A 26,840-nucleotide genomic window follows, 5' to 3' on the forward strand; every position below is an offset into this window, starting at 1 on the left:
CACCCTACCTCCACACACTCTCATACAGACCACAGGAAATGCTGCATCCTGGAAGCAGCAACATTTCATTTTTGGAATGAATAGACCTGGCATGGGCCCAGCTTCCTGTTTACTTCCCAAGCTGAGCCTGCAGCAAAAAAAATATTGTCAGTCAGGCAACCATTAGATCCTGGACCTTGAAAGCTCTGATCAGCAACGCTGACAGCACTTCCTGCGCTCTTGGCTCTCCTGAGGATCCAGCTGTTAATATCCACAAGGAGGGATGGGGTCAGAAGCTGTCCTTCTGACTGGGGCTGCTTCCATACCTCGGTGGGCCTGGTGCTCTTGCTGCAGTTCAACAAATAATTGGCAACCGGATTTTCCTGTGTGGAGACAACTGGCCAGTTGCAAATGATTGCGACAGCACAAGGGCGCAATATCCAAGGATGTGCATTTGCAAGACTGGAAATCCACAGTGAAGGCCCACAATGCAGTATTCTGGGTTAAACTCTGCAATTCTGGATCCGATCAGTGCTTGGATGGGAATCGTCCTTAGGAAGCCTGTATGCTTTATTTATTTACTTTATTTATTTACAGGGCCAGCTTGGTGTAGTGGTTAAGAGTGGTGGTTTGGAGTGATGGAGTCTGACCTGGAGAACCGGGTTTGATTCCCCACTCCTCCACATGAGTGGCGGAGGCTAATCTGGTGAACTGGGTTGGTTTCCCCACTCCTACACACAAAGCCAGCTGGGTGACCTTGGGCTAGTCACAGCTCTCTCAGCCCCACCTACCTCATAGATTGTCTGTTGTGGGGAGGGGAAAAGAAGGTGAGTTGTAAGCTGGTTTGATTCTGTCTTAAGTGGTAGAGAAAGTCGGCATATAAAAACCAACTATTCTGCTTCTTACTTCATTTAAACCCCACCTTCCTCCCCAGTGGGGGCCCAAAGCACCTTACCTTGTTTTCCTATCCTTTATTTCGTCCTCACAACAGCCCTGGGAGTGTGTGACTGGCCCACAGTCACCCAGCGAGCTTCCATAACACAGTGGGGATTCAAACTCAGGTATCCGAGATCTTAGTCCTACACTCTAACCACTACACCATATCGTTTCAGGCATGCCATCTTGAGTCTCACAATGGAAGAACAATGAGATAATGATAATATATTCCCCCTGGCCTTCCAAATGTCACTTATTGGTTGGGAAGACTCACCTTATACATGTTCAGAAATGCTAGATGAATGTGTCACTCTCTTCAGGCTCTCAAGAGAGAGATTCAGGATTCCAAGCCGTGGCTCAAGAGGATGTTGGCATCTGCAACGAACAGGGGCACCTTGCCTGGCCGCTGGTGGGGGATGGAGGGTAGGGTTGCCAGATCCTGGCTGGGAAACTCCATTTGGGGATGGAACCTGGAGAGGACAGCGACCTCAGTGGGGTACAATGCTATAGAGTCCACCCTCCAAAGCATCCATTGTCTCCAGGGAAACTGATCTCTGTAGTCCGGAGATGAGGTGTAATTCCAGGGGATCCCCAGGTCCCACCTTGAGGCTGGCATCCCTACTGAGAAGCTTTTCTCCCTCTCTGATAATACTAGAGCACGGGGTCATCTGCTGAAGCTGGAGGGTGAGAGATTCAAAACAGATAAAAGGAAGTATTTCTTCACACTACACATAGTTAAATTGTGGAACTCCCTGCCCCAGGATGTGGTAATGGCTGCCAACTTGGAAGGCTTTAAGAGGGGAGTGGACATGTTCATGGAGGAGAGGGGTATTCATGGATACTAGTTAAAATGGATACTAGTCGTGATGCATGCCTGTTCTCTCCAGGGTCAGAGGAGCATGCCGAATATATTAGGTGCTGTGGAACACAGGCAGGACAATGTTGCTGCAGTCGTCTTGTTTGTGGGCTTCCTAGAGTCACCTGGTTGTCCACGGTGTGAAAAGACTGCTGGACTTGATGGGCCTTGGTCTGATCCAGCAGGGCCTTTCTTATGTTCTTATGAGGTACAAAGAGTGTCCATCTCATGCTGTTTCCCTCCTGTTCTGTTCTGTTGCAGTCAGTCCTCAGGGAGCACGTGGCAAACAGTGGCTGATAACGTAAAGGTGGAGAAGCACACAGTCAGCGGTCTGAACCCCAACACCATTTACCTCTTCCTCATACGGGCTGTCAACATGTACGGCCTGAGCGACCCCAGCCCTGTCTCGGAGCCGGTCCGTACGCAAGGTGAGGTTGCCAGGGGCTTCTGGATTTGATCAGAATTCATATGACTTGGTAGTTCCCAATCTCCAGGTAATCATTTAGATATTTCTACCCCGCTTTTCCCCCCAGTGTGGACCCAAAGTGGCTTACCACATCACCATCATCCTCCCCCCTTCCATTTTTCCCCCTCATAAAAACTATGTTGTGAGGTAGGTTGGGCTGAGAGAGAGTGACTGGCCTAAGGCCACCCAGCTAGCTTCCATGGCAGAGTGGGGTCCATCCTGGGTATCCCAGATTCTGGTCCAACCCTCTAGCCGCTATACTGCATTGTCTCAGCATGGATAGTTGTGTGGCCCCTGTCAGTCTAGTTCAGTGGTTCCCAATTTTTTCTGGCCACTGCCCCCTTGGGTTCCACAAACTCAACCCCAGCGCCCCTACCCTATCCAACAACACAGTTGAAGGGGCCCACCTCTAGCTCCCCCTGCTGCCCCCTTGCCTCTTAGTTCCCCCCTAGATAATCCCACCATCCCCCAGGAGGTGGTACTGCCCACTTTGGGAACCACTGGTCTAGATCTTAAGTAATTGAAGGATGTATTCAAGGATTTATATTTTCATTAGGATAGAAGCAAGAGAAGCTTCCTTTGATGGGCCCATGTGGTGTGTCCTTTGCATTTACATATCTGAACTACACAGGCCTAGTTCTGAAGCACTTTGTTGTCCTAAGATGTTTAGTTTGCTCTTGGGGGGAGGGAGTTTCTAGCTCCTATGGCTACAAAACTAAGAGTAAGTGGACAGTAAAGCATGAAATCCACGCTCCAAGATATCCACTGCATGTAAAAACAAGTAACTGCAACCAATTAAGGACAGACACTGTCCTTCAGTGTTACTCCTCTGAAGATGCCCGCCACAGCTGCTGGCGAAACGTCAGGAAAGAACATACCAAGACCACGGTTACACAGCCCGGATAACCTACGAGAACCAATGAACTCTGACCATGAAAGCCTTCAACAATATTTTGCAACCAATTAACTTTTTCATTTTGTTTTACTTGTTTGAAAAGCAGTTTTGGGGATGGCTGCCAGCAATGGGGTTGCTTTTTTGCTGAACCCTTCCTATGCCCATCATTTTCCTACTCTGAATCCCCTCCTGAAGACTTTCCCATGCTTGGTTCAGCTGGTTTGGCACGTGAGGGAGTAAAGCCAGTTAAGGAGGCAATTTAGAGCAGAGCAGAGAAGAGGGAGGTGGGAAAAGGTTGGATACTCCCTCCTGCCTGCCTTTTCTCTTTTTCTGCCGCTACGATCACTCATGCCCACCAGACTGATTTTTAAAACAAATCAGGACCGTTGATCTACAATTTAGGTATGTATGTAATGTGGGGAACGGCCCATAGCAACAAACGGATTGGTATCTCAGCAGGGCCCAATCATTAGGGTTGCCTAATAGTTTCCATATAATCAGAATTGAAGATTGGATTTGCTTCCAGTGCTGCAAGTCCTACCCTTCCAAGGCCAGCTTCCTTTAACTCTGCCTCTGTCTGCAAAAGAGTGGTGGGAAAGCAACCTTTTGCAGTGGCCTTGCTCAGGCTCTTGTCTTATCTGGTTTGGCAGATGTGAGTCCCACCCGGCAGGGAGTCGATCACAGGCAGGTGCAAAAGGAACTCGGCGAGGTTGTGGTTCAGCTGCAGGAGCCGGTCATCCTCACCTCTACCACCATCCAAGTCACCTGGACTGTGAGTACCATGCATGAAGCTGCCTTATACTGATTCAGACCCTTGGTCCATCCAAGTCAATATTTTCTGGAGATGCCGGCGACTGAACCTGGGACCGTCTGCAAGCCAAGCAGATGCTCTACCACTGAGCCACGGCCCCTCTATCGTTGGGGTCCCTAACCCTTCTCCCAAATGACATGGTGGGGGTAATCAGCAGGCGGCTGGGTGAATGTGTTAGGCAACAAAAATGCAGTCGAACCTCGCAATTCACGGGGGAGCTGTTTCTGGTGAAGGAAAGGGCTGTCAAGTCGCAGCCAACTTACAGCGACCCTGTAAGGTTTCAAGGCAAGAGATGAACAAAGCTGGTTTGCCATTGCCGGCTTCTAGTCTTGCTTGATGGTCTCCCATCCTAGCACTAACCAGGGCTGACCCTGCTTAGCTTCTGAGATCTGATGAGATTGGACACCATGTTGTGGAGGCCTCCTCTAGGGAGAAAGAATTATTGTTAAATCAGTGTCTATAGATATTCCCTAAGAAGGATTCAGAGCATAGGTGGGATATACATGTTAAACCATTGAAATCCTGTCCTTTATTGCAGGTGGGGATTAAAGGTGGGTCACATGAACACATAAAGCTGCCTTATACTGAACCAGACCCTTGATCCATCAAAGTCAGTATTGTCTACTCAGACCGGCAGCGGCTCTCCAGGGTCTCAGGCAGAGGTCTTTCACATCACCCACTTGCCTAGTCCCTTTAACTGGAGATGCCGGGGATTGAACCTGGGACATTCTGCATGCCAAGCAGATGCTCTGCCACTGAGCCATAGACCTTATGTCTGCTCGAGAGGTTATAGCAAAAGGGAAAAGTCCTGGGCAAGGAAGTGTAAAAGAAATGTTTAAAAGTATATGGAAATAGATGTGAAGTGATGTGAGACTGACGGCGGGAAGGCAGGAAGGCAGGAATTCATGGTGGGGGCAGAGAAATGAGAGAAGTACAGCAGGACGCTTGGAGGCAGAGAGAAGAAACAGGTCGGTCGGTAGAGAGGAAGCTGGACCCATGCGGTCTGAGACAATGGATTTCACGTTACAAGCGTTCACTGGCGCCTCTTTCTCTCAGGTTGACCGCCAGGCTCAGTTCATCCAAGGCTATCGAGTGATGTACCGGCCCAAGAGCAGCGCCTGGCTGGTGCAGGACGTGAAGTCGCCTGCAGAACGAAGCACTGTCCTCGTCGAGCTGCGCAAGGGGCAGGAATACGAGATCAAACTCCGCCCGTATTTTGATGAGTTCCAGGGCATGGACAGCGAGGTGCTGCTAGTGCGCACCCCGGAGGAAGGTATATGCGGAGGAGGAAGGGAGCTTGTCCCTCAAGTCTGTGATCCAGCAAAAAATAAAAACAGACACTCTCATCAGCTCTTTTGAGTTATTCCAGTAGAGACTGGAAAAGGTTCTGCTCTTCTCTGCAGAAGAGAAGCCTTTTAAAAATCATTTGTAATTGTGTATATTGTAAGATGAGTCCTTCTCCAATTTTGTTGTTATCTCAGTGTAGGAAAGTATGCCATCATTCTTTGTAAGAATAACTCATGTTGTTTCCCCAAACCACCAACAGGTACCGTGGTGTATAATGTCAAATATCTGTGTCTCCAAAGACATATGCTACCAGGGAGATAGTCAAATTCATAATTGTAATGCTCTAGTATGGGGAGTTAGAGATAGTAGATTTTTATCCAGCAGTGGGTCACTGCCTAAATTCTGATCTAGGACCAAATTAGGACAAGAAGGAGACAGGGGGACAGCATGGGGGGAAGCTATCAGCGACTGTGTGACTTCCAGGGGAAACCTGCAAGTGATATCAAAACTCTCTAGGAATCACTGGTAACTCTATGATAAAACCATAGAGTTTCCAGCAATTTCTAGAGAGGTGTGATGTCACTTCCGAGAATAACCCAGAAGTGATGTCACGCCATCACTGACAGTGTTTTGTTTAGTTTTGTTTTTACTTTCTCCTGCTGGCATTCCAGTGGAGATCTCCCACCCACAACAGGCATTTGCCAACCTGTGATGGTTGAAGGAAGCTTTGTGAATAATGCAGAATTAACTGAACCATGATCAGGCCCAGCAGGGCACTTCCAGTGTAAACAAATGGGTGGACCACAGGATGCTCATCAGAACAAAAGTAGAGCTTGCAAGGCTGAAATCAGCCTACCTTTTCTGAGGTCATAGTAAATCCATCTCCCTCCTCTTAGAAAAGATCACCTCCCTCCCCTTTGTCTATCTCAAACATGTTGGCAACTGCCATCAGGCCGGCTACCAAGATGGGCGCGTGGTCTGATGTATATGGGCATTCTCTATCTCTGGATAGTCTGTTGAATCCTAAGGGGTTTCTTACCACCTTGATTGCCATCTTGGGAGCCCAGAATAGTTTTACACCTGCCACATATAAGTCAGGAACAAATTGTGCCTATAGCTATCTCAATCCTTAAATCTCTTAGTTATTTTAAAGGCATAGAGATTCTGAGGGAGGGCCAGGTTAGAGAGCACCAATAAGCAAAACTCCTGCATTTTGTTCCTGTTTTTCAGCCGTATAATATGTCCGCACTACAAATGAAAACCAGATCCAAACCTTAAGTGCCGTGGCTAGGGTTGCCAACTCCAGGTTGGGAAATTCCGGGACATTCTGGGGGTGGGGCCTGGAGAGGGCAGGGTTTGGGGAAGGGAGGGACCACAGCAAGGTGTAACAGCATGGAGTCCACCCTCCAAAGTAGCCATTTTCTCCAGGGGAACTCATCTCTGTAGTCTGGAGATCTGTTGTGATTCTGGGAGACCTCCAGGCCCCACAAGGCACTGAAGAGCTATAGTTCTGTAGGAGAGCTGGGGGAGGGGGGATCCATAGTAACCTTTGTCACCATCACAAAAAGACCATACCCCAGGGGTTCCTTTTTGAGAGCACCTATTGCAAACTCATTTAAATGTGTAACTCTGAAGGCTGATAAATTTTGAAATTGCCAGTGACCTTTTCTTTCATCCCCTTCCAGTAACTCAGCATGTCCTTGGCATGGCTTTTGTGGCATTCCAAAACTCAGAATGCCAGTCACCAAATGCCACCCAGTCCCTTCCCTCTGAACAATAAAGTCATTGTATTCCCTCTTGCCCAGCTCCCAGCGCCCCTCCTCAGGCGGTTACTGTAGTTACCGTGGGGAGCAGCAATAGTACCAGTATCAGCGTGTCGTGGGAGCCGCCCCCTTCGGAAGATCAGAACGGAATCATCCAGGATTACCGGGTAAGGAAGAGAGACTGTTGGGTACCTCCCCTGGGTCTTGATAACTCCAAAGTGGTCTAGAGGGCCTTGTGGTTTGGCTATAGCAAGAACCACAAGCGGCTGTGGGAAGTTTGCTTTGCCAGGGGGTATCGGCTCAGCCGTTGATCACAATGTGTATGTGGACTCACCCCAACAACAAAAAGGTTGTGGGAATGAATGAATGAATGAATGAATGAACGAACGAACGAACGAACGAACGAACGAACGAGCGAGCAAATACATGAGTGGCGGAGGCTAATCTGGGGAACTGGGAGCCAGCGTGGTGCAGTGGTTAAGAGCGGTGGTTTGAAGCGGTAGACTCTGTTCTGGAGAACCAGGTTTGATTCCCCACTCTTACACATGAGCGGCGGAGGCTAATCTGGTGAACTGAATTTGTTTCCCCCCTCGTACACATGAAGCCAGCTGGGTGACTTTGGGCAAGTCACACTTTCTCAGCCCCACCTACCTCACAGGGTGTCTGTTGTGGGGAGGGGAAGGGAAGGGGATTGTAAGCCGGTTTGAGTCTCCCTTAGGTGGTAGAGAAAGTCGGCATATAAAAACCAACTCTTCTTCTTTTTCTTCCCCACTCCAACACATGAATCCAGCTGGGTGACCTTGGGCAAATCACACTTTCTCAGCCCCACCTATCTCACAGGATGTCTGTTGTGGGGAGGGGAAGTCGGTTTGATTCTTCCTTAAGTGGTAGAGAAAGTCAGCATATAGAAACCAACTCTTCTTCTTCTTTCATCCTGCGGCAGGTTTGGTGTCTAGGCAACGAGTCTCGATACCACATCAACAAGACGGTGGACGGCACATTGCGATCGACAGTCTTGCAGGGCCTGGTGCCGGGCATGCTGTACCGCACAGAGGTGGCCGCAGCCACCAGCGCGGGCATCGGTGTGAGGAGTGCACCGGTCACCATACAAATCAGTGAGTATCCCAGACTTACCCAAGCAGCCCCAGAGGGAATAGGCTTTAGCCCTGGATCCCAAGGCTGCATGGAAGAGAGTGTGTCCCAAGGCTGCCGAGAGCCACCATGTATATGTTCTTATGTATATGTACTTATGGAAGACCTCTGCCTGAGACCCTGGAGAGCCACTACCCAAAGTAGACAGTACTGACCTTGATAGACCAAAAGGGCTTTTACTCAGGACCAGGCAACATCCTGTGTTGGGCTTAGGAGGACATTCTTTGTATCACAGCAGTCTTACCAAGCATGTAGGTGTCAGAGATGCTGATCTGAAGGCAGCTCTCGGTCATGCAACAGGATAAAGGAATAGAAAGTTACTGCTGTATGATGTGAAGACACAAGGCCTGTTTTCTACTTCTCCGTGGTCCTGTGTCATTGTTGTTGTAACCCTTCCTGTATGCTGTACCACTGCAGATTGCAGGAATTAGTGGCTACTCCTCCATCCAACACGCATATTCCCCACAAGTTAAAAAATGAGCATGTTAGGGAGAGGAGTTCTCCCTTCCCATACCTGCTCTCTTTCTACGTAGAGGGGATTGTTTTTAACCAAGAGGAATTCCATCCCACAAGCCCCGCTTGCAGTCTGTAATGGCACAGCTCACAAACAGGTGACTTGTCCTCAGTGATGACAAGTGTTTCTGAAGCTGCCTCCTTTCACTGGAAGCTTTTTGCCTCCTGTGCCTACCGCAGAGCCCTTGCCGGACCAGGACTTGGTGTCCGTGAGTAACGGGGACAGTGTGAGCCTCGCTGAGCAGATCACCGACGTGGTGAAGCAGCCGGCTTTCATTGCTGGCATTGGAGGGGCCTGCTGGGTCATCCTGATGTGCTTCAGTGTGTGGATCTACTGTCGCCGGAAGAAGAGGAAGGAGCTGAGTCACTACACAGGTGAGATGGGCCAGGCTTGCAGGCCACCATTCCCCTCACCCCCCCCCATCTCTCAAGGAAGGTGAGGTTGGGTTCTCTGTGGAGTATAACTGAGCGAGGCAGAGGTGCCAAGCATTTCAGATGGGAATCTAGTGAGGGATGAGTGGCAGAACCTCTTAAATGCAGAACCTTTTGCAAGCCCCTTGTGGATTTGGCATCTGTAAGCAAGGAAGCCCTATATTTTTTGCACAAGACCCACTGAAATGATTGGGAGAGGAAATCTGTGTGATAGGTTTCTGGTAGATCATGTACCACCACCCCCAGGTTGGAAGCAGGGAAATATTTAAATAATATTCACATTACAAGTGGCAGTATATTTTGTTTTTCAGCAGAATGCACACAATCTATCGTTTTGTTTTGTTTTAAAGAGCAACTTTCTAGATTTCATGGTGGGATTTTGTCACGCAGTACAGCTCCTGTTCCCTCATCCCACATGTTGATTTTGCAGTCCCATCCCTTCTATAATCACTTCTTGTTCCCAGCCACTGCCACTAAAAAAGCCCAAAAAAGCAAAATTGAACAATTAAGTTTTCAAAACCAGGGGTGGGGGTGGTTATGTGACCAGAATGGCATGTGCAAATTGGGTTAATTTATCAATATTAGCCTTAATTGGCACGGTCTGTTTCCATTGCTTCCCAGCCTCTGTTGACTGTCTGAAAAATGGGAATGTCACTAACTCACTTCACGAGGGTTCTTAGGAGGTTGGAATGTCAGGCTTGTGCCAGAGTGTGGGACTAGTTTCTGAGAGACCCATGCTCAAATCCCCATTCCGCCATTAAACTTACTGGGCGACTTGGGGCTGATCTCTCTCTCACACACCTTAACCTACTCCTTAGGGTTGTTGTAGGGATAAAATGGGGAAGGCGATCCATGCATGCTGCCCTGGGCTCCTGGAGGGAAGGGCAGGATAAAAGGCCGCTAAACACACAAATGCCCTGGCATGCCAACAAAGAGCTGTGAGAGCAGTGCCGTGTGTGAGATGCTGCCCTCTCCCCCCTTCCCGTGGCACTGAAATGCTCAACCCGCAGCCGCTCCTTTCCACCACCAACCCCGCCGACCACAGCTGCGTCTTGCTTACTGTCTGCTTCTCTTTGCAGCCTCCTTTGCCTACACGCCAGCAGGTAAGGCTTTCCCCCCGCCTCCATCACATTGCTTTTCCCAGCACCGCCAGCCTGAGCCACATCTTGTTTTCCAAGGAGACGTCCCTGACTATGTGGTCCCCTCTTTTTCAGTCTCTTTCCCCCATGTGGATGGGCCGGCGCGGGGCAGTGGCAGGTGAGTGCAAAGACCGGGATGTAGCGTTAATGATTCCTGCTTTCCTTCCTTTCTTCTCCTCCAACATTCCATTCAGTAGCTTCTTGGTACTTTGCACTGATTTAGCAGGTAAATGAATGGGTGGTGATTTCCTATCTTTTTACCTGTGGCATTCTAAATGTTCGCGTTATAACCCTAGGAACCAGGCTTTTGGTGTCTTCAACCACTGAGTTCTGATTTCAAACTGACTGGAAGAATGGAGACTGACTAGCCCTCTATGTGTCTTGTTCTCCTTCAAAGTACTGACTTCTGCAACTTTCCGGTAGAAAGCTAGCAATGACTGATGCATTTATTTACTTACAAAATTTATATGGGCCTTATGGGATAAGGAACGTACCAATGCTCCGAGAAGGAGAGCATCAAGCTGTGATTTTAAAAAATCCTTTACACCATGCAGTGGAGATAACATTTGCACGATCAGTACTCGTGGCAAGTACTCTTGCCAGACATTGCATGGTAAGCTGTATTGCGTACACTAGGCCTTATACAATTCAACATTCAGGATTTCTTTAATTGTGTGACAGTGCTAATCCAAAGCATCAAACATCCGCCACTCTTGTTTCTTTCCTCCAGCAGGCCTGGTATGCTGGCCATGGCCTCAAGTACTTCCAGCTATCCATGGCTGGCAGACTCGTGGCCAGCCCCGAATCTGCTCCGGAACGGGAAGACAAAGGAACCCGGAGTGGCCTTGTGCACGGGAAACCACAACGCCACAGAGAGATATTACAACGGTAAGTGTCGTGCCACTGGCGCTGGCGGAGTGCAGGGATGATCCGGCTGAGAAATAGCAAAGCCCTTCTGAAAGCAAGGCCAACGTAGACCAGCAAATGAGCGCAACAAACAGACAGAGCTTTCTGAGGATGGTGCGCAGGTTAAAGCAAGAGGCTTAGTCTTTTAGTCTGCACAAATGAGGAAGCTGCTGAGGCTTGTAAAGCAGGCTTTCAGGGCCATGACCTTCCAGGAGACGAGCTAAGCCAAAGTTTGTGTCGAAGAACGGGATTTCAATTAAATTGCTCAGACGACCCCCGAGCCTGGATTAGAGGCAGTTCTCAAACCCCATGAATGCTGCAGAAGCTTACAGCTGGAGACTTGCAGAATCTTCTGCAGTTCAACCAGAAGGCCTGGTAACAGCAAGGTTGTTTGTTTGTCTCCTTCTCCACAGATGCTGGCATTTCTAACTACATTGCACAGACCGAGAAGTTCGGAACAGGAGTGTCTGACGGGCCCATTTACAGCACCATTGACCCTGCCAGCGATGACATGAGGACTTTCAACGGGGCGTTTTCCCAGCACACCACGCCGTATGCCACGACGCCTGTGGTACCATATGGGGCGACACATTTACATTCGCCTGACGAAGAGGAGAGCCAGTGGAATGCCTCTCCTGGGATCTCCAACATTCAGTATGCCCAGCCTGAGCGGGGCAGGGCTGAGAGCGGTAGGGACCTTGAGTGTACTAGAGAGCCTTCTTCTTCTAGAGAGCCAGCATGGTGTAGTAGTTAGGAGCGGTGGATTCTAATCTGGAGAACCGGGTTTGATTCCCCACTCCTCCACATGAAGCAGTTGGGTGACCTTGGGCTAGTCACAGTTCTCTCAGAACTCTCTCAGCCCCACCTACCTCACAAGGTGTCTGTTGTGACGAGAGGAAGGGAAGGAGATTGTAAGCTGGTTTGATTCTCCTCACAAAAAGGTAGAGAAAGTTGGCATATAAAAACCAAGAGCCAGCATGGTGTAGTGGTTACGAGCGGCGGTTTGGAGTGGTGGACTCTGGTCTGGAGAACCGGGGTTGATTCCCCATTCCTCTACATGAGTGGTGGAGGCTAATCTGGTGAACTGGGTTGGCTTCCCCACTCCTACACATGAAGCCAGCTGGGTGACCTTGGACAAGTCACAGCTCTCTTAGAAATCGCTCAGCCCCACCTACCTCACAGGGTGTCTGTTGTGGGGAGGGGAAGGGAGGTGATTTTAAGCCGGTTTGATTCTTCCTTAAGTGGTAGAGAAAGTCGGCATATAAAAACCAACCTTCTTTTCTTCTCCTCCTCCTCTCCAAAGATAAGTCTTTTGAAGTTGCAGTAGTGTCATCTGTGGAGGGAAGAAAATCCCTAATGAGGACTCCTCTAGTCTAGAGAAAGTCCAAGGCATTATGTATTGATTCCTTCTACATCCAGCTCTATCCCGTGGACTCAGGCCAACTTTCCAGCCATCTTGCCAAACACAGACATGTCTGTCCCCAAGGACCTCACCATCTGACTAATTAAATGGTTGGGAAGGGGTGAAAAGCAACCGTGCAAAATAAAAGCTTTTATAGATATATCTAAAACTCTTCAGAAGGTAGCACCCTTGTTCCTGCCCCTGCCCCAAAGTTACACACCCAAAGGTTACAGTAGTGATCCACCACTTACAGCGAGGCCACGGGAAATAGCCCCTCCCTCCTAGAACTATGCCACTAAGTTTTACTGGCAATGCCCTTCTAAGCCAAGTTGCACCCTTCTAAGCCCTTAAACTTCAATGTATTTAGAAGGGTGTGACTCTCTAGGTTTGCACTAAGGGTGTGACTGTCTCGAGTGCGTTGTGCTTCTCCCCAGCCAAACCACATGGAATGGGTCTCTTGGCTTGTTCCTTGGCGGTACAACAGCTAATTGGGACTATGATATTAAAGCCTCTCCTTAAATCTGAGAAGTTCTTGCCACTGCTGCTGCCGCTGTTGTTAATATAACACATCAGTACTTTGTATAGTGCTTGACTGAGCAATGCTGATGATAAAGACAGGCCCCTCCCCCAGGCATGGGACAATTAAGATAGTGGGGAGAGGGGAGAGGCCAGGGTAGCGAAGGACAAATGGGAGCAATGGCAGTTACACATTTTGGTGAAGACTGGCAGGTTAAATAAAGGCTGCACAGAAAGGGTGAGTTTTGAAGAGGGACACAAAGTGGTATTTCCATGCATAAGAAGCAGCAATGGAGAACAGGCAAAGTCTTGCTTTGTTGCGTGTGGCCACTCCTGTACCTTCAGGTGACCTCATCAGCTGGACATTTATTTTCCCTGCAGACCATACAAATGTGACTAAAAAAGTGGTTTCTGTTTGGGGAATAGAAGTCATAACTCCGATCAGAATGAAGAACGGGCACAGCTTAGTGCATGGAGTTTTAGAAGGTGTTTAAGAGGTAAAGACCTGTCCTGGTTGGCCCAGGATAGCCTGATCTTGTCAGACCTCAGAAGCTAAGCAAGGTTGGCCCTGGCTAGTAACTGGATGGGAGACCTCCAAGGAAGTCCGGGGTTGCTACACAGAGGCAGGAAATAGTAAATCACCTCTGTTAGTCTCTTGCCTTGAATAAACCCTACTGGGTTGCCATAAGTCAGCTGTGACTTGATGGCACTATACACGCAACATGTAAAAAGTTTAGGTTTTGACCTCTTCATGACCCAGCGAACATCCAAGACAAGCTGCCCTTCATCATTGGATGAGTTTGTGGGTCCTCACTCTGGCTATTGTTTCTTTCTCTAGTTTCTAAGCCTGGGAAACAGAAGTTGATGGGAAAGCCGGTGAAGACACCATCCTTGAACTGGACCGAAGTGCTACCTCCACCGCCTTCTGCTAGTGAACTGAGCCAGTATGTGGAAGAAGATGAGGAGCAGGAAGACCTAGAAGTCAAGTAGGTATCCTGGGAAGGGCATAAAAATGCCACTGCCTTTCCTTGTCATGTTTCACTTGCTAATAAAAAGTGGCATCTGATGTTGTGCCCAGTTAAAAGGATCAGGTGGCAGGTCATGCGAAAGACTTCCACCTGAGACCCTGGAGAGCAACTGCCAGTCAGAGTAGACAAGACCTTGATAGACCAGAGGTCTGTTTCAGTAGATGGCAGCTTCATGTCTTCATGCATTCACCGTTAGTCTGAATTTGAGTTTCAGCCCACATTGGCTTTACACCAACATATTCTTTTTATATTTATTGAACTTATTTAAATATTTTAACTTGGTGTTTTTTTCTGAGATAATAGTGGGACTAGCTAGGTACACCCATGGGAATTCCTTGCAATTTATGATCCACCCAAGTTGCATTTGAGTTTCAGAGAAGAGCTGCACATTCTGTGGGGTTCCCATTATCCTTTTAATTCACCTTTTTTTAACTCGATTGCAGCCATTGGGGCATGGAGGTAAAGGGCTGTTTCAAGTATACTTTCAGTTACTTCTATTTTCCCCCAAAGCAGCTATGGGGAGGTGATTTTCAGCAGGAAAAAGGACTGAGGCGAGCCTCCCCCCGTGCCCCCTTCCTCTTCAAATTGCAGTAGCCACTGCAATCAGTTTTCAAGCAAAAGAATTCAAAAGTCTCTAAGATGTCTGGAATTCCATCTGAGATCCAGTCAGGGTCAGGAACCACTTCTTAAGCCTCTTCTTAGTAGAAACCTTGGTATCAAATCTGAGTTAGGATTTGCTGAGCTCCAGTTGCCATGAACGTTGGAGGATAAGCAAGTAGCTACTATGGACAGGGCCTTCTCTGCGGTGGTGCCAAAGCTGTGGAACAGCCTTCTTAGAGACATTTGGTTAGTGCCTTGCTCTGTGCTCATTTCAGTTCAACCCAATTTATTTTAAAAGAGTTTTTCCAGTGAGGTAAAGTTGAAGGCTGTTCTGCTGCTTTGATATTTTGTAGTCTAATTATCTGGCTGCTGTTTTATTTACTACTTTGGCATCTAATATGACTTTACATTATATCTTTGTTTAGAGTTTTATTTTAAATATACTGGCTGGTTTATAGACTGCACTGTGGAAAGGTGGAATGGAAATATTTCAAACAAGTAAAAAAAATTTTAAAAAATGGCCACCCTTCTGAAAACTGTAAAGAGCCATCCTAGGGATTAATCAATCAATTGTATTCTAACCACCACCACCACCCCAAAAAAGACACCAGGGCTGCATTCAGATGTCACAATAAAAAGTGGCTTGCTTAAACCAAAATTTCTGCACAATCTCCGTTTAATCTACCAGATATAAGGAATCCTGATTGTGTGCATTTCTGCGCTTCTTGCATCTGCTCCATCTCCCGATATGAAAGACATCCTCCGTATATTGCTGGCTGAGTGGGCAGGCAGACACAAGGGGTGGTGCAGCAGCTCAACAAACTGCAGTTTGTGAATTCAGCCAACCATCACAACAAACCGCGATGAATGCAAACTGTGGTTAACAAAGCATCTACAAACCTTAGCTTGAAATCCATTCCAATGCCAACCACTGATTCACTCTACATTTTGAATAGGAAAGAATATGTCCCTTCTCTGTTTTCAAGCATCATGGATGTATTTGATAGCATCTAGGAATATGTCAAGGCCAGGGAAGGCAAACAGCATCGGTAGTCAAAGTAGGAATGAAATACTGCCAGAAAAGACTTAACTAGGGTTTAGATGTCCCTCTAGCACTTGAGGGGAACATGTTCTAGTAGGATGTTTGGGGACCCAGTGCATCCCGGCCAAATTGTCCAGTTCGCTCCCTGTTTGTAGTTCAGAGGTAGAGGAGTGGTGCCCACCCCTGCCAGAAAGGACGTACCTGATGGAGAACATCCAGGAAGAGGAGTGTCCTCCTCCCCCTCCTCGTGGAGATGCCTCCTCTCCCGCCAATTCCTATGGGCAGCAGTCCACAGCCACGTTGACCCCCTCGCCCCGAGATGAGATGAGAGCTTCCGAGGACATCCCCAGACTACACCACTTTGAGATTCCACACCTGCCCAGGTAGGAATCACGTGTACTTATGAAGCATGCAATCTAGCTCCATGATGCCTACTCATAGACGCCACGCATACCTCTAATGACGCCCTCCAGTGTGTGGGTCTCCTGCTCGAGCACGTGCAACTCTGAGGCTCCTCCATTCCCTTGTGCAGTTATGATCTTGGGTTGCTCCCTATAAGCATAGAGCTCTGCTAGGACTCCCCTGTGCTGTCTACCCATCAGTCTCCATCATCCCATCCCCCAATGGTTCAGTAATAATGATCCATATGCCTAATGGCCGCGCTAAACACTAAAGCTGCCGCAGGAACGTTTTAATTAAATTGATAGAAGGGCTTCAAATATTTATTGGGTTGATCCACCATTGTTAGCATACTTTTCTCCCTTTCTAGCTTAACCCCTTAATTTACAGATCAGTTATCAAATCAATTTCCTAACAGTACTACTAATGGCTATGTGCCATATCTGGCATAGTGGAGGGCAATAATCCTTTGTGTGCAGATAGGTGGTAGACTGAATGGCATCAGGGCATGTCCATGTGGGACCCAGCCAAGCCCGTGCATATATCTTAGCCACCCTGAGCCCGGCTTTGGCCGGGGATAAAGGGCGGGGTAGAAATAAAATAAAATAATAAAATAAATAAATAAATATTCTGAGGTTCCCCCAAGCAAGGGCAGAGATTTTTATGGAGCAGAGACTTCAACATCCAAAGAAGCTGTTTTGTTTTCATTTTTGCAAAACAGCTTGTTTCTAGTCTTTATGAAAATTGTGACAGGCTGGAGCTTACGTATGCCGTCATTTAATGGGTTGTAGCCTCCAGTGGGACAGAATATGAGCTGCTGCAGCCCAGAATTCTGCTTTCGTTTTGAGTGCAGAACATATCAAAGCCCTACGAGTGGTCGATCTTGCCACGGCGCTGTTGTCATCTGTCCGCTCCCTCCTCTTTAATTCTTGTGCTCCTTGCTTTCAAGGCGGTTACCCAACGGCTTGGGGCCCTCGCCCAGGGCCTTGAGTCCTCCCTTGACTCAGTCCAACCCAAACCTAAATGTGCTTGAAGAGGGACCCGAAGGCAGCGCTCCCAAGCAAGGCCATCGACGTAACCTGAGCCAGACTCCAGCGCACAGTGCCGAGAATGTTGACTCCCCGGGAATAGGTGGGTGCCCCTCTTTCAAAGGGCAGCGCGGCATCTCAGCCACAGGGAGGTGGAGGGACCAGCCAGGCTTTAGAGTCGCCAAGAAGCTCAGCAGAAAGGTCATGTTCTTCTAATGCCAAATTTGAGAGGGCTTCTCCCATGACCCGCTTGCCACACTTCTGGTTGTAGCAACGGGGTTGTAGCTCAGCAGAGAGGTCACATTCTTCTAATGCCAGATTTGAGAGGGCTTCCCCCATGACCCGCTTGACGCACTTCTGGTTATAGCAATGGGATTGGAGCAGATTGGAAGGTACCGGTCTTTCTCCACCCACCTGTGTTGGCTTTAAGAGGGAATGGTTCTGAGCTTTCTTGGGCACCCCAAAGACACTGCATCATTGCTTGGCTCTTGGTCATCCAATGGGGTTTCCTGTCCAGCACTGCTAGGTCATGCTGGGCACTGCCTCTGGGTTCCAGCCCTTGGCGAGCTGTGCCAGGGCTGAGACTGGGTGGGAACAGGCTAAGTTGCTGGCTGAGGATTTTACTCTGATGCTGGCTTTCGCTGACAGGAAAAGCCCAGCCCAGCCCAGGAGACATGCCTCTCCCTCCGGGGCAGAAAGCAAAAGGCAAGAAGAAATCCAAGTCTAGCCACTACCGTCGAGAGAAGAAACAGGGAGGTGAGTGTGTGTGTCTCTCAGGTTCCAAAAGCGTTCTCTCTTTTCTACATAAGCCCACTTGCAAAGCAGTAGCATAGACCTCGAAGCGCCATATTCGTGGCTCAGCAGTGGAGTACATGCGTTGCTTGCCTGTCAGGGTCAACCCCTGGCATCTGCAGTTAAAGGATCTCTGGTAGCAGGTGTTGGAAAAGGCCTTTCTCTGCCTGAAACACTGGAGAGCAGCTGTCAGAGGAAACGATAATGAACAAGATGGGCCAGGTACAGGAGTGTATTCCCGTATGCTGGTGGGACCAAACATCTTCCCTGAAGAAGGCAACATATACTTTCCATGCAGAAGGTCCCTGGTTCAGCCTCTGATCAAATGATCCCAGGGGGCAGATTTTGGGAAAGACCTTTCTCTTCCTGAGACCTTGGAGTCTTGTTTGTGTCAGAGCAGGCAGTATTGAGGTCGAGGGGCCAATCCTCTAACTTAGACTCAAACAATGCATGAGCTTGTCTTCCATGCTCATTTTCCAAATGCAGCTGCTGGGCTTGCTTTTTCAGGGAGGAGAGCAAATGTAGAAAGAGGGACTCTTTATCCCTTTCCTCTCCACTAGTTTCCCATTTAAAAATGTTACCCCCACTGGGGAAATCCTGTGGGTACCCTTTTAACCCCTAGAGGCGCTACAACCAACTTGGGTGTTGTTGGGGGTTTTCCAGCAAGAAAATTACAGGGGAGGAAAGAATTAAAAAGCTCCTCTTTTCCCATGCTGTTCTCTTCCTTACTTGGAAAAGAAAACGAAAGGCTTTTAAAATGAACACACAAGACATGGTAATAAGTAATTTGAATAGAAGGCAGCTTCATATCTTCACTAGGGCTCTCAAAAAGCATGCCCCATTCTGTCCTTCCAAAAACAGTTTCATGATAGTTGCGGCAGAATCTCTGGCCTAGGTTGAATGCTACGCCTTCTCTCCCTGCCCTCCCACCATTCCTGGCCCACTTCCAACTGTCCACATGTGGAGGCAACTTTTTTGTAGGACATACATACATAAAACTCAGTGTAGATAGGCCTTAACAAAAATCTGGTAGTCAGGCATGGGATCTGAGCCTTCAGTTCTATGCACATATGCTCTATTAAATCATCATACCCACATGAGCTTGCAAGGAGACTTCAGAGGAACTCTGGGTAAATTTAGAAAGAAGGCGTGCTCTTACTTCCTATCATGCATGAGGGAGCAATCGAGTACAAGTGCCATCTGATCCAAATGTCTGCCTCTTTTCCCTTTCCTCCCCTACATGAAGAGTCCAGCCAGGGCTTACAACTACTATATTTTTGCTGTGTTTGTTGCTACCATGGGCTGTTAAAGCCTTTCTTAATTCCTCATTTGAACACATTGATCTTTTTCCCTTCTGCTACTTTTGAGAGATCTCTCTCTCTATAACAAAAGGTAGGTAACAACAGAAACTATACCATGTAAGTGTTTGGGGAGATATTTGGCTTGTTTTTGTTGTGTGGTGAGCTTAGCTTTCCCCCCACCCATGCACACAGTCACACGTACACACACATTCACTCTTCAAATGACATATGTACTTGCAAGTTTATCTGATTGGATTAACTGAAGTTTATCCATGCAGTGACATTTTTTTAAAATAAGATGTCAAAAAACATTTGTAAAACTGCTCTGGGCTACAGGGGAGGTGGCTTTGCGATGTCACAAGGGCCAACCAATCAGTGTTGTGCACCTCCAGCACAACATCTGCTGGAGATTAGCAGAACTGGTTTCTCCTGAGCTCAGCCCTGCGGGGAGAGATGTACCTGCAACTAGAATGGGGTGAGTGTGCTTCCGAATTGGACTTCCGGCTAAAAATGTACAAACAGGCCCTCTGTTGCTCAGCAGCCCAAAACTGCAGGGAAGGGGGAAAGAAGAGAGAATAGTAATGAATTAAACTTGAATATGTGGATGGGCCTGCCCCATCATACCAGCCATGTCAAAGGGCATTGACTGGTACTATCAAGAGCCTACTAAATGGCCTGATTGATTGTGCCCAGAAAGCCTGCTGAGAAAGGGGCCGGTTAGCCTTATGGAAAAGAGTCACATTCCTTGACTTGCATCCTCTATCTGAAAGGGTCATGTTCTAAAACGCTGCATATAATGGCAGTTCGTACTGCGACTGCTCAGTGGGATGCCACCAGTACACATGAAGCTGCCTTATACTGAATCAAACTCTTGGCTCTTCAGCGTTGTCTACTCAGACTGGCAGCGACTCTCCAGGGTCTCAAGTAGAGACCTTTCACATCACTGCCTACTTGATTCTTTTAGCTGGAGTTGCCAAGGATTGAATCTGGGACTTTTAGCATGCCAAGCAGATGCTCTACTACTGAGCCAGTACTTACTGTAGCCTTCCTTGTTATTTATGTATTTATTTAGTGCTACATTTCCTCTAGTAGCCCCGTGGCGCAGAGTGGTAAGCTGCAGTACTGCAGTCAAAAAGTTCTGCTCACGACCTGAGTTCGATCCCAGTGGAAGTTGGTTTCAGGTAGCCGGCTCAAGGTTGACTCAGCCTTCCATCCTTCCGAGGTCGGTAAAATGAGTGCCCAGCTTGCTGGGGGTAAAAGGAAGATGACTGGGGAAGGCACTGGCAAACCACCCCATAAACAAAGTCTGCCTTGGAAACGTCGGGATGTGACGTCACCACATGGGTCAGGAATGACCCGGTGCTTGCACAGGGGACCTTTACCTTTACCTTACATCTCCTCTTCAGTGGGAACCCAAAGTGGCTAAGGTAGTTTTCTTCCATTTTGTCCTCGCAACAAGCCTGTGGGGTAGGTTAGGCTGAGACTGTGACTGGCTCAAGGTTACTCCAGCAAGTTCCTTGACTGAGGATTGGAACCTGGGTCTCCCAGATCCTAGTCTGATGGTGTAACCATTACACCACACTGGTAGCTTTTGAATCCCACCGCTTCAAGCAGTGCACCCATGCCTCTGCTTGGTATGTTTACTGAGGAGCAGCAGCTGACACATCTGGAAAGCGCTCTCCTTGTACTGCAGTGCCGAAGGATAACTGTATCGTTCTCGTAACATAGAACCAAGTTCATGCACAGGTGTGTCCGGCAAAGCAAATTCCTCATCTCCTTGCTCGAAATCACTAGAACCCAATACGTTTGTGCAAAATCCAGCTTCTTGAGAATCTCTTGCTTTCATTGATTGATTCGTTGATAAAGTTTGTATCCTGCATTTCCACCTGTTTTTTTTTGGCTCCCAGGTGGCTTGCAACAAATAGTTAATAGAGAACAAAAATGAGAACAGAAACAGCTGCCAGTGAAACAGCAAATAGATAATTGGGGGGGGGGGGTCAAAACTTGGGTAATTTTTTTTTTGTTTTAAGTCATGACTAAAAGATAGCATTGTAGGTGCCTGACAAATATGCTTGGGAAGGCTGTTCCATAGTTAGCGTGCCACCACCTAAAGGGCCCTGTACCATGTAGTGGAACCCTTTGCTTTCGAAGGAGCAGTTAACTGTGCAGCTATGTTTTTTTAACTAAGTCTCCGGCTTGCTTATGACTGTAAAGATGTGATTGCAAATATGAGGAGAGGGCCTGGAATCTTAAAGAAGCCCTGGGGGTGGGGGGCGGAGAACGGAATTCGTGGGGCTTCCTCACCCGTTCTTCTGGTTGCAGATCTCCCACCACCCCCCTTGCCACCTCCTGCAGAAGACCTCACCTGCCCTGTTCCGGACAGTACATCGCGACTGGCCTGCAACACCTCCTCTGTGGAGAAGGACCTGAACGGTGCCCCAGTCATGGAGCGGAAGGTCACTCCTCGCACAGTGGCGGGACAGCACTACCACCAGCACCGAGACGGTAAGGCTGGTGGAAGTCATTTTCTGTGTTGTGATCTAGCAGTGGAATTGTTGAGTGGAGTGGAGAGGAGTGGAGGGGCAGTATGACACACTTGCCAGTTCTTAGTGAGGGTCAAGCCCCAGGTCACCCAGCTGGCTTTATGTGGACGAGTGGGGAATCAAACCCAGTTCTCCAGATCAGAGTCTACCACTCCAAACCACTGCTCTTAACCACTAAACCATGATGGCTCTTTTACAATCTGTTTCTAGCCTGGGGATTGGTTTATGAATATCATTTCAGGCCATTCAATGTTTGTTTTATGCTGTTTTTAGTTTGGGTTTTTTTTAATGGCTTGTTTGGTTTCGTTGTATTGTTTTAGTTGCGAGCCGCCTCAAGCAGGTCTCCGGAGAGGTGGTATACCCATTTGCTGAATAGATATTTGTCCTCTGGGCCTCTCTGGGCCTTAAAAGGGGCCTGCCTAAATTCAGAATCTTGTTCTGGCCACTCTTCTGCCAATGTGCAGGCTGCGCTGTGTGTAAACGGCAGCAAATGACATGCCAGGTTTGGGGCATGCCGGATCAACACCCTGCTTTTTTTTCTTCTCTTCCCGCTAGAGGAGGAAATCATCCCATACAGCAAGCCCAGCTTTCTCTCCCGAAGCCAGGTGTCAAGCAATTGCTCCACAACAGGAAGCTCTTCTTCCAGGGGGTCAACAGGATCTAGAGGTCACGGGTCAGGACGCAGCCGGACGACAGGGGACCGCAGCGAAGTTAGTTTCAGCGCTCCCTGATGCTTTTGTCATTACAGACCAGGGTGGGGAGGAGAAGAGCCCAGCTCAGGGATACGGGGGTGGGGGGGAACCACAGGAGTCCAGGAAGAAGGTACCAGTGCAGGACAGCCAAAGGGAGGAGGAGTCCACAAGGTCTTGGGCATATGTGGAATTTTCTGGGGCCTTCCAGGAGATTCCTGGCTGGGATTCTGGACCTCAGTCTCTGGGCTACTATTGGAATTGAGAAAAGGCTTCTACTAGCTCAACCCCAATCAGAAAGCTTCCTCACTGAGGAACTATTGAAATTAAATCAAAAGAGTTTCCGTCTAGACATCAGCAAGAATTTTCTAGAAGTTAGAGCTGTTCCTCAGTGGAACAGGATTCCTCGGGAGGTGGTAAGCTCTCCTTCCCTGGAGGCTTTTAAGGTTAGATGGCCATCTGTCAGCAATGCTGATTCTATGACCTTAGGCAGATCATGAGAGGGAGGGCATCTTGGCCGTCTTCTGGGCATGGAGTAGGGGTCACTGGGGGGGGAGGTAGTTGTGGATTTCCTGCATTGTGCAGCGGGTTGGACTAGATGACCCTGGTGATCCCTTCCAACTCTATGATTCTATTGCCTTCTCTAGGGTACCTCCTCATATTGATTTCCCCACCCTGGTTTTAAAATGGAATGTGCTTTATGGGGCAGGCAAGATCCCTGGCTGCCCCCATGGAAAGGTGGACTCGCAAATGAATGCAAGAGTTAGGGTTGCCAACCTCCTGATGGGACCTGGACATCTCCCAGAATTACAGCTGGTCTCCAGGCAACAGAGATCAGTTCCCCTGGAGAAAATGGCTGCTTTGGAGGGTGGACTCTATGGCATTACACCCAGCTGAGGTCCTTCCTATTTCCAGGCTCCACCCCAAATCTCCAGGAATCTTCCAAGCTGGAATTGGTAACTGCATCATGAGTCCAGTAGATAACATTGGTTAGAGTGTTGTACTACAGTCTGGGAAGAAAGGAATGCAAATGAGAATCAGCCACCGGGCCCCACTGACAGCGGTTTCCCCTTTTGTGTTTTCAGGAAAAGAGATGAAACCAAACAGAGACAGCATGAGCTAAGCAAAGCCTATGAACCCGGCACACCATGGACTTTGAGCTGGGGAGGGGGGTTCCTGTGCTTCTAATTTATAACCCTCCAAAAGGAGCCGCATGGCCTGGCCCCTTGTAAATACTTTTGCTCCCAGGAGCCAAGGAAGCTGTATTTATAAACCAGGAAAAAGGGACATCTGAGCCTGCAAGGCCTGTTTTTGGAAACGATGGCATTTCTTCAAGTGGAGGGCTTGTGCCCAGCGGGAGGGGGGATGGGAGAGGGCGGCAGGGGAAGGGAGTTTGCCTGGGGCCGGCCCGCTCAGGATGGGCACCGAGAGCAGCCCGGCCATCTAAGCATATGCTCCGATACTGCCCGGGCACTCCGCCCTGCCTGCACCGTGGCAGGGAGCAGCAGGTGTTTCTTTGGTAGATCACGAACCCTTTTGTAAAATGACCAATAAAGCTGTTTGTTAACCTGGATCTTTCTGGCCTCTCTTCACTTTCTTTCCAGCGTTTCAAACTCAGCCTTTTGTTGAATCATGGAACGTGCAAAAAAAGGGGGGGTTAGAGCGGAGCCCATTGAAAAAGACCCAGGCATTCACCCAAGAAGCTGCCAATTGGCACCCGGCTTTAAAAAGGTAATTCCACATGGGTACGAACAATCAGACAAGGAAAGGATTAATTTGGACCACCGGCTTACTGAATGAACACACATGAACACATGAAGCTGCTTTATACTGAATCAGACCTTTGGTCCATCAAAGTCAGTATTGTCTACTTAGACCAGCAGCGGCTCTCCAGGGTCTCAGGCAGGGGTCTTTCACATCACCTACTTGTCTAGTCCCTTTAACTGGAGATGCCAGGGATTGAACCTGGGACCTTCTGTATGCCAAGCAGATGCTCTACCACTGAGCTATGGCCCTTCCCCCAAATTGGGATTTTGAGTGCACCCTGGTTAATGTAGTTCCCTCGGCATCCCAGGGTTAGCACTGGCGCATCTCCGAGGAAGGTGGTGAGGAGGAGAGAACGAAAACACATGAACAGATGAAGCTGCCTTATACTGAACCAGACCCTTGATCCATCAAAGTCAGCATTGTCTACTCAGACCGGCAGCAGCTCTCCAGGGTCTCAGGTTGAGGTCTGTCACACCATCTCCTTGCTTAGTCCCTTTAACTGGAGATGCCAGGGGTTGAACCTGGGACTTTCTGCATGCCAAGCAGATGCTCTACCACTGAGCCACAGCTTCTCTGAGCAGACAGTGTGTCACTACAGCTAGCAACTACTTCTAATTGACAACACTCCATACATTGTTGGGAGAATCTCTTTATGCTTGCTAAGTTAGTTGCTTTGAAAGACTGCTATTCCTACACTCTACCGCCTTTAAAGATTGCTATATCTACACTCTTCCGCCTTTACAGACCTCAGATCCATCTTTTCACCATCTTCTTAATTGTCTAGTACAGTGATTCCCAAACTTTTCTGGCCACCGCCCCCTCGGTTACACAAACTCAACCCCAGCGCCCCCTATCCTATAAAAAGCATTATTCAAAATAGGGGTTTGCATGACTCACTAAAGAAGATAATAACAATAACATTTCAAAACAGTAACAATTAATTGCTCAGCTATTCAAAATCAAATTAAAACTTTTTTAGCTGAAATTTATTCAACAAAACTGATGAACTTGATCCAGTGGTACCTGCTCTTCAAAGTCTGGAAAAAATATTCTGATAGTTTCCACCAAATTTGCCAGCATGGTGCCATAGCTTGCTCTATTGTAAATTAGCAAACAACACAGTTGAAGGGGCCCACCTCTAGCACACACACACACCCGCTGCCTCCTTGCCTCTAAGTGCCCCCCTAGGTAATCCCACCCCCCCCAGGGAGTGGTACCACTCACTTTGGGAACAACTGGTCTAGTATATCAGTGTAATGTGGTAGCATTATTAGTGAGCTCTGCTTTAGATCAAACTACGATTGTGAGTTTTGAACTGCTAGTTGAAGTCCAGGGCACCTCCTGCATACAAACATGGTTGCGTACTGTGCTATCGTTGGGCCTGAAACAATCGTTCGTAAGTGGGTTAGCTTGTCTGCACTGGATAATCTGGTTATGAATGACTGCTGCCACGCAACGAGATCCAACGCTGTGCGGACGCAGGCCAAGACTTAATTAAGCAGCTCAGTCAGTCTTCAGTCTGTTTCCAGTCGTGCACATACCAAGCTGCTGCCTTCTGCCGAATCAATCCATTCATCCCTCTGGCTCAGTACTAGGACTGCGACTAGCATCAACTCTCCAGGGTCTCACACACCGAAGGTTCTCTCCTAACACCTGTCGCCTGGCATACGAAAAAAATGCATTCAATAACAAACACTTCTAATGGCTAGGAGCACAGCAACATAGCAAACTCATATCAAAACATTAGCAGGAACGTTACAAAAACTAATCAAAAGAAACAAACCAAGAAGTTAACTAGATTGTACGAGTCACGGGTTTTTATCTCAGCATTCCATTCTGAGGAATGGACCCAAGCAAAGCAGGAAGTGTGAAATAGAGGCTGGTCAAGGGAGTCATCCCTTCATTTCTGCCATCGCTCAGTCCTTTACTTGAGTGCCTTTCAGTGTGTATTAAAACCTTTAACTCTTTTTTTGGGGAGTGTGTCTCCTTGATCTAACATGGAATTGGGTTTGAGTTCCCATGTGTGCTGCCCTGCGTCTTTCCAATCACAATAAGGGGCATTTCCTCACCTTATATGGCCTTAACTCAGGATAGACCCAAAGTGCATCTTCCTGGCAGGAGGGCAAAGGGCCATCTCCATCCTGTCCCTTTGTTTCCATAAAGTGAAACCATCTCCTCTCCACCTGAAAATGGAGGCATTTATGACTTGTTCCCAGGAAAGAGGGTAACCTATTGGGGGGGGGGAGGCAGTTCCCATTGGTTGTTAATAGAGGTATCCTGCACTTTCCCAAACATAACAACTGATAACTGCGAATGTGGTTCTCTGTGAGTATGTACTAAGGGTGTGCAGCAAAACAAACTTTTCAGATATGGATATAGTGGAGCTGAAAAATATCAGTATTCCCAGTTTCCTCGGTTCCAAATACTGGTATGGTATTTGGATCCAAGGGTTGGTTTTTGTTTTTTTCCAGGTTTCTGAAAATTTTCAGCTCCATTATTCCCTATGGCGAATCTTTTCAGTGGGCTGGAGGGGTGGGGAGAGCATTTTTAAAGATGGCTGACACCAAAATGTAGGGGAGCCACTGGTGCCTGTCCTTT

General features: G+C 48.2%; 1 protein-coding gene across 13 annotated transcripts in view; it reads left to right on the forward strand.

The window, feature by feature from the left end:
• The window catches only part of ROBO3 (roundabout guidance receptor 3), a 214,584-nt gene extending 190,536 nt beyond the window's left edge, over positions 1–24,048 (forward strand). For 2 of the 13 annotated variants that reach the window (XM_056860021.1, XM_056860033.1), the window contains 16 exons: positions 2,033–2,199; positions 3,783–3,904; positions 5,000–5,216; positions 7,036–7,160; positions 7,937–8,108; positions 8,839–9,033; positions 10,170–10,347; positions 10,960–11,117; positions 11,549–11,824; positions 13,892–14,039; positions 15,861–16,106; positions 17,072–17,253; positions 17,799–17,906; positions 21,566–21,748; positions 22,342–22,496; positions 23,561–24,048. In XM_056860021.1, coding sequence (XP_056715999.1) covers positions 2,033–2,199; positions 3,783–3,904; positions 5,000–5,216; positions 7,036–7,160; positions 7,937–8,108; positions 8,839–9,033; positions 10,170–10,347; positions 10,960–11,117; positions 11,549–11,824; positions 13,892–14,039; positions 15,861–16,106; positions 17,072–17,253; positions 17,799–17,906; positions 21,566–21,748; positions 22,342–22,496; positions 23,561–23,572 — 2,644 coding nt within the window. In that variant the 3' untranslated portion in view covers positions 23,573–24,048. The remainder of the gene's footprint in view (positions 1–2,032; positions 2,200–3,782; positions 3,905–4,999; positions 5,217–7,035; positions 7,161–7,936; positions 8,109–8,838; positions 9,034–10,169; positions 10,348–10,959; positions 11,118–11,548; positions 11,825–13,891; positions 14,040–15,860; positions 16,107–17,071; positions 17,254–17,798; positions 17,907–21,565; positions 21,749–22,341; positions 22,497–23,560) is intronic. The other 11 variants (XM_056860025.1, XM_056860029.1, XM_056860026.1 and 8 more) reach the window with 11 other exon arrangements.
• Positions 24,049–26,840: the final 2,792 nt, after the last annotated feature.

This window comes from Euleptes europaea, chromosome 14 (genome assembly GCF_029931775.1).
Source record: "Euleptes europaea isolate rEulEur1 chromosome 14, rEulEur1.hap1, whole genome shotgun sequence".
Classification (NCBI taxonomy): domain Eukaryota; kingdom Metazoa; phylum Chordata; class Lepidosauria; order Squamata; family Sphaerodactylidae; genus Euleptes; species Euleptes europaea.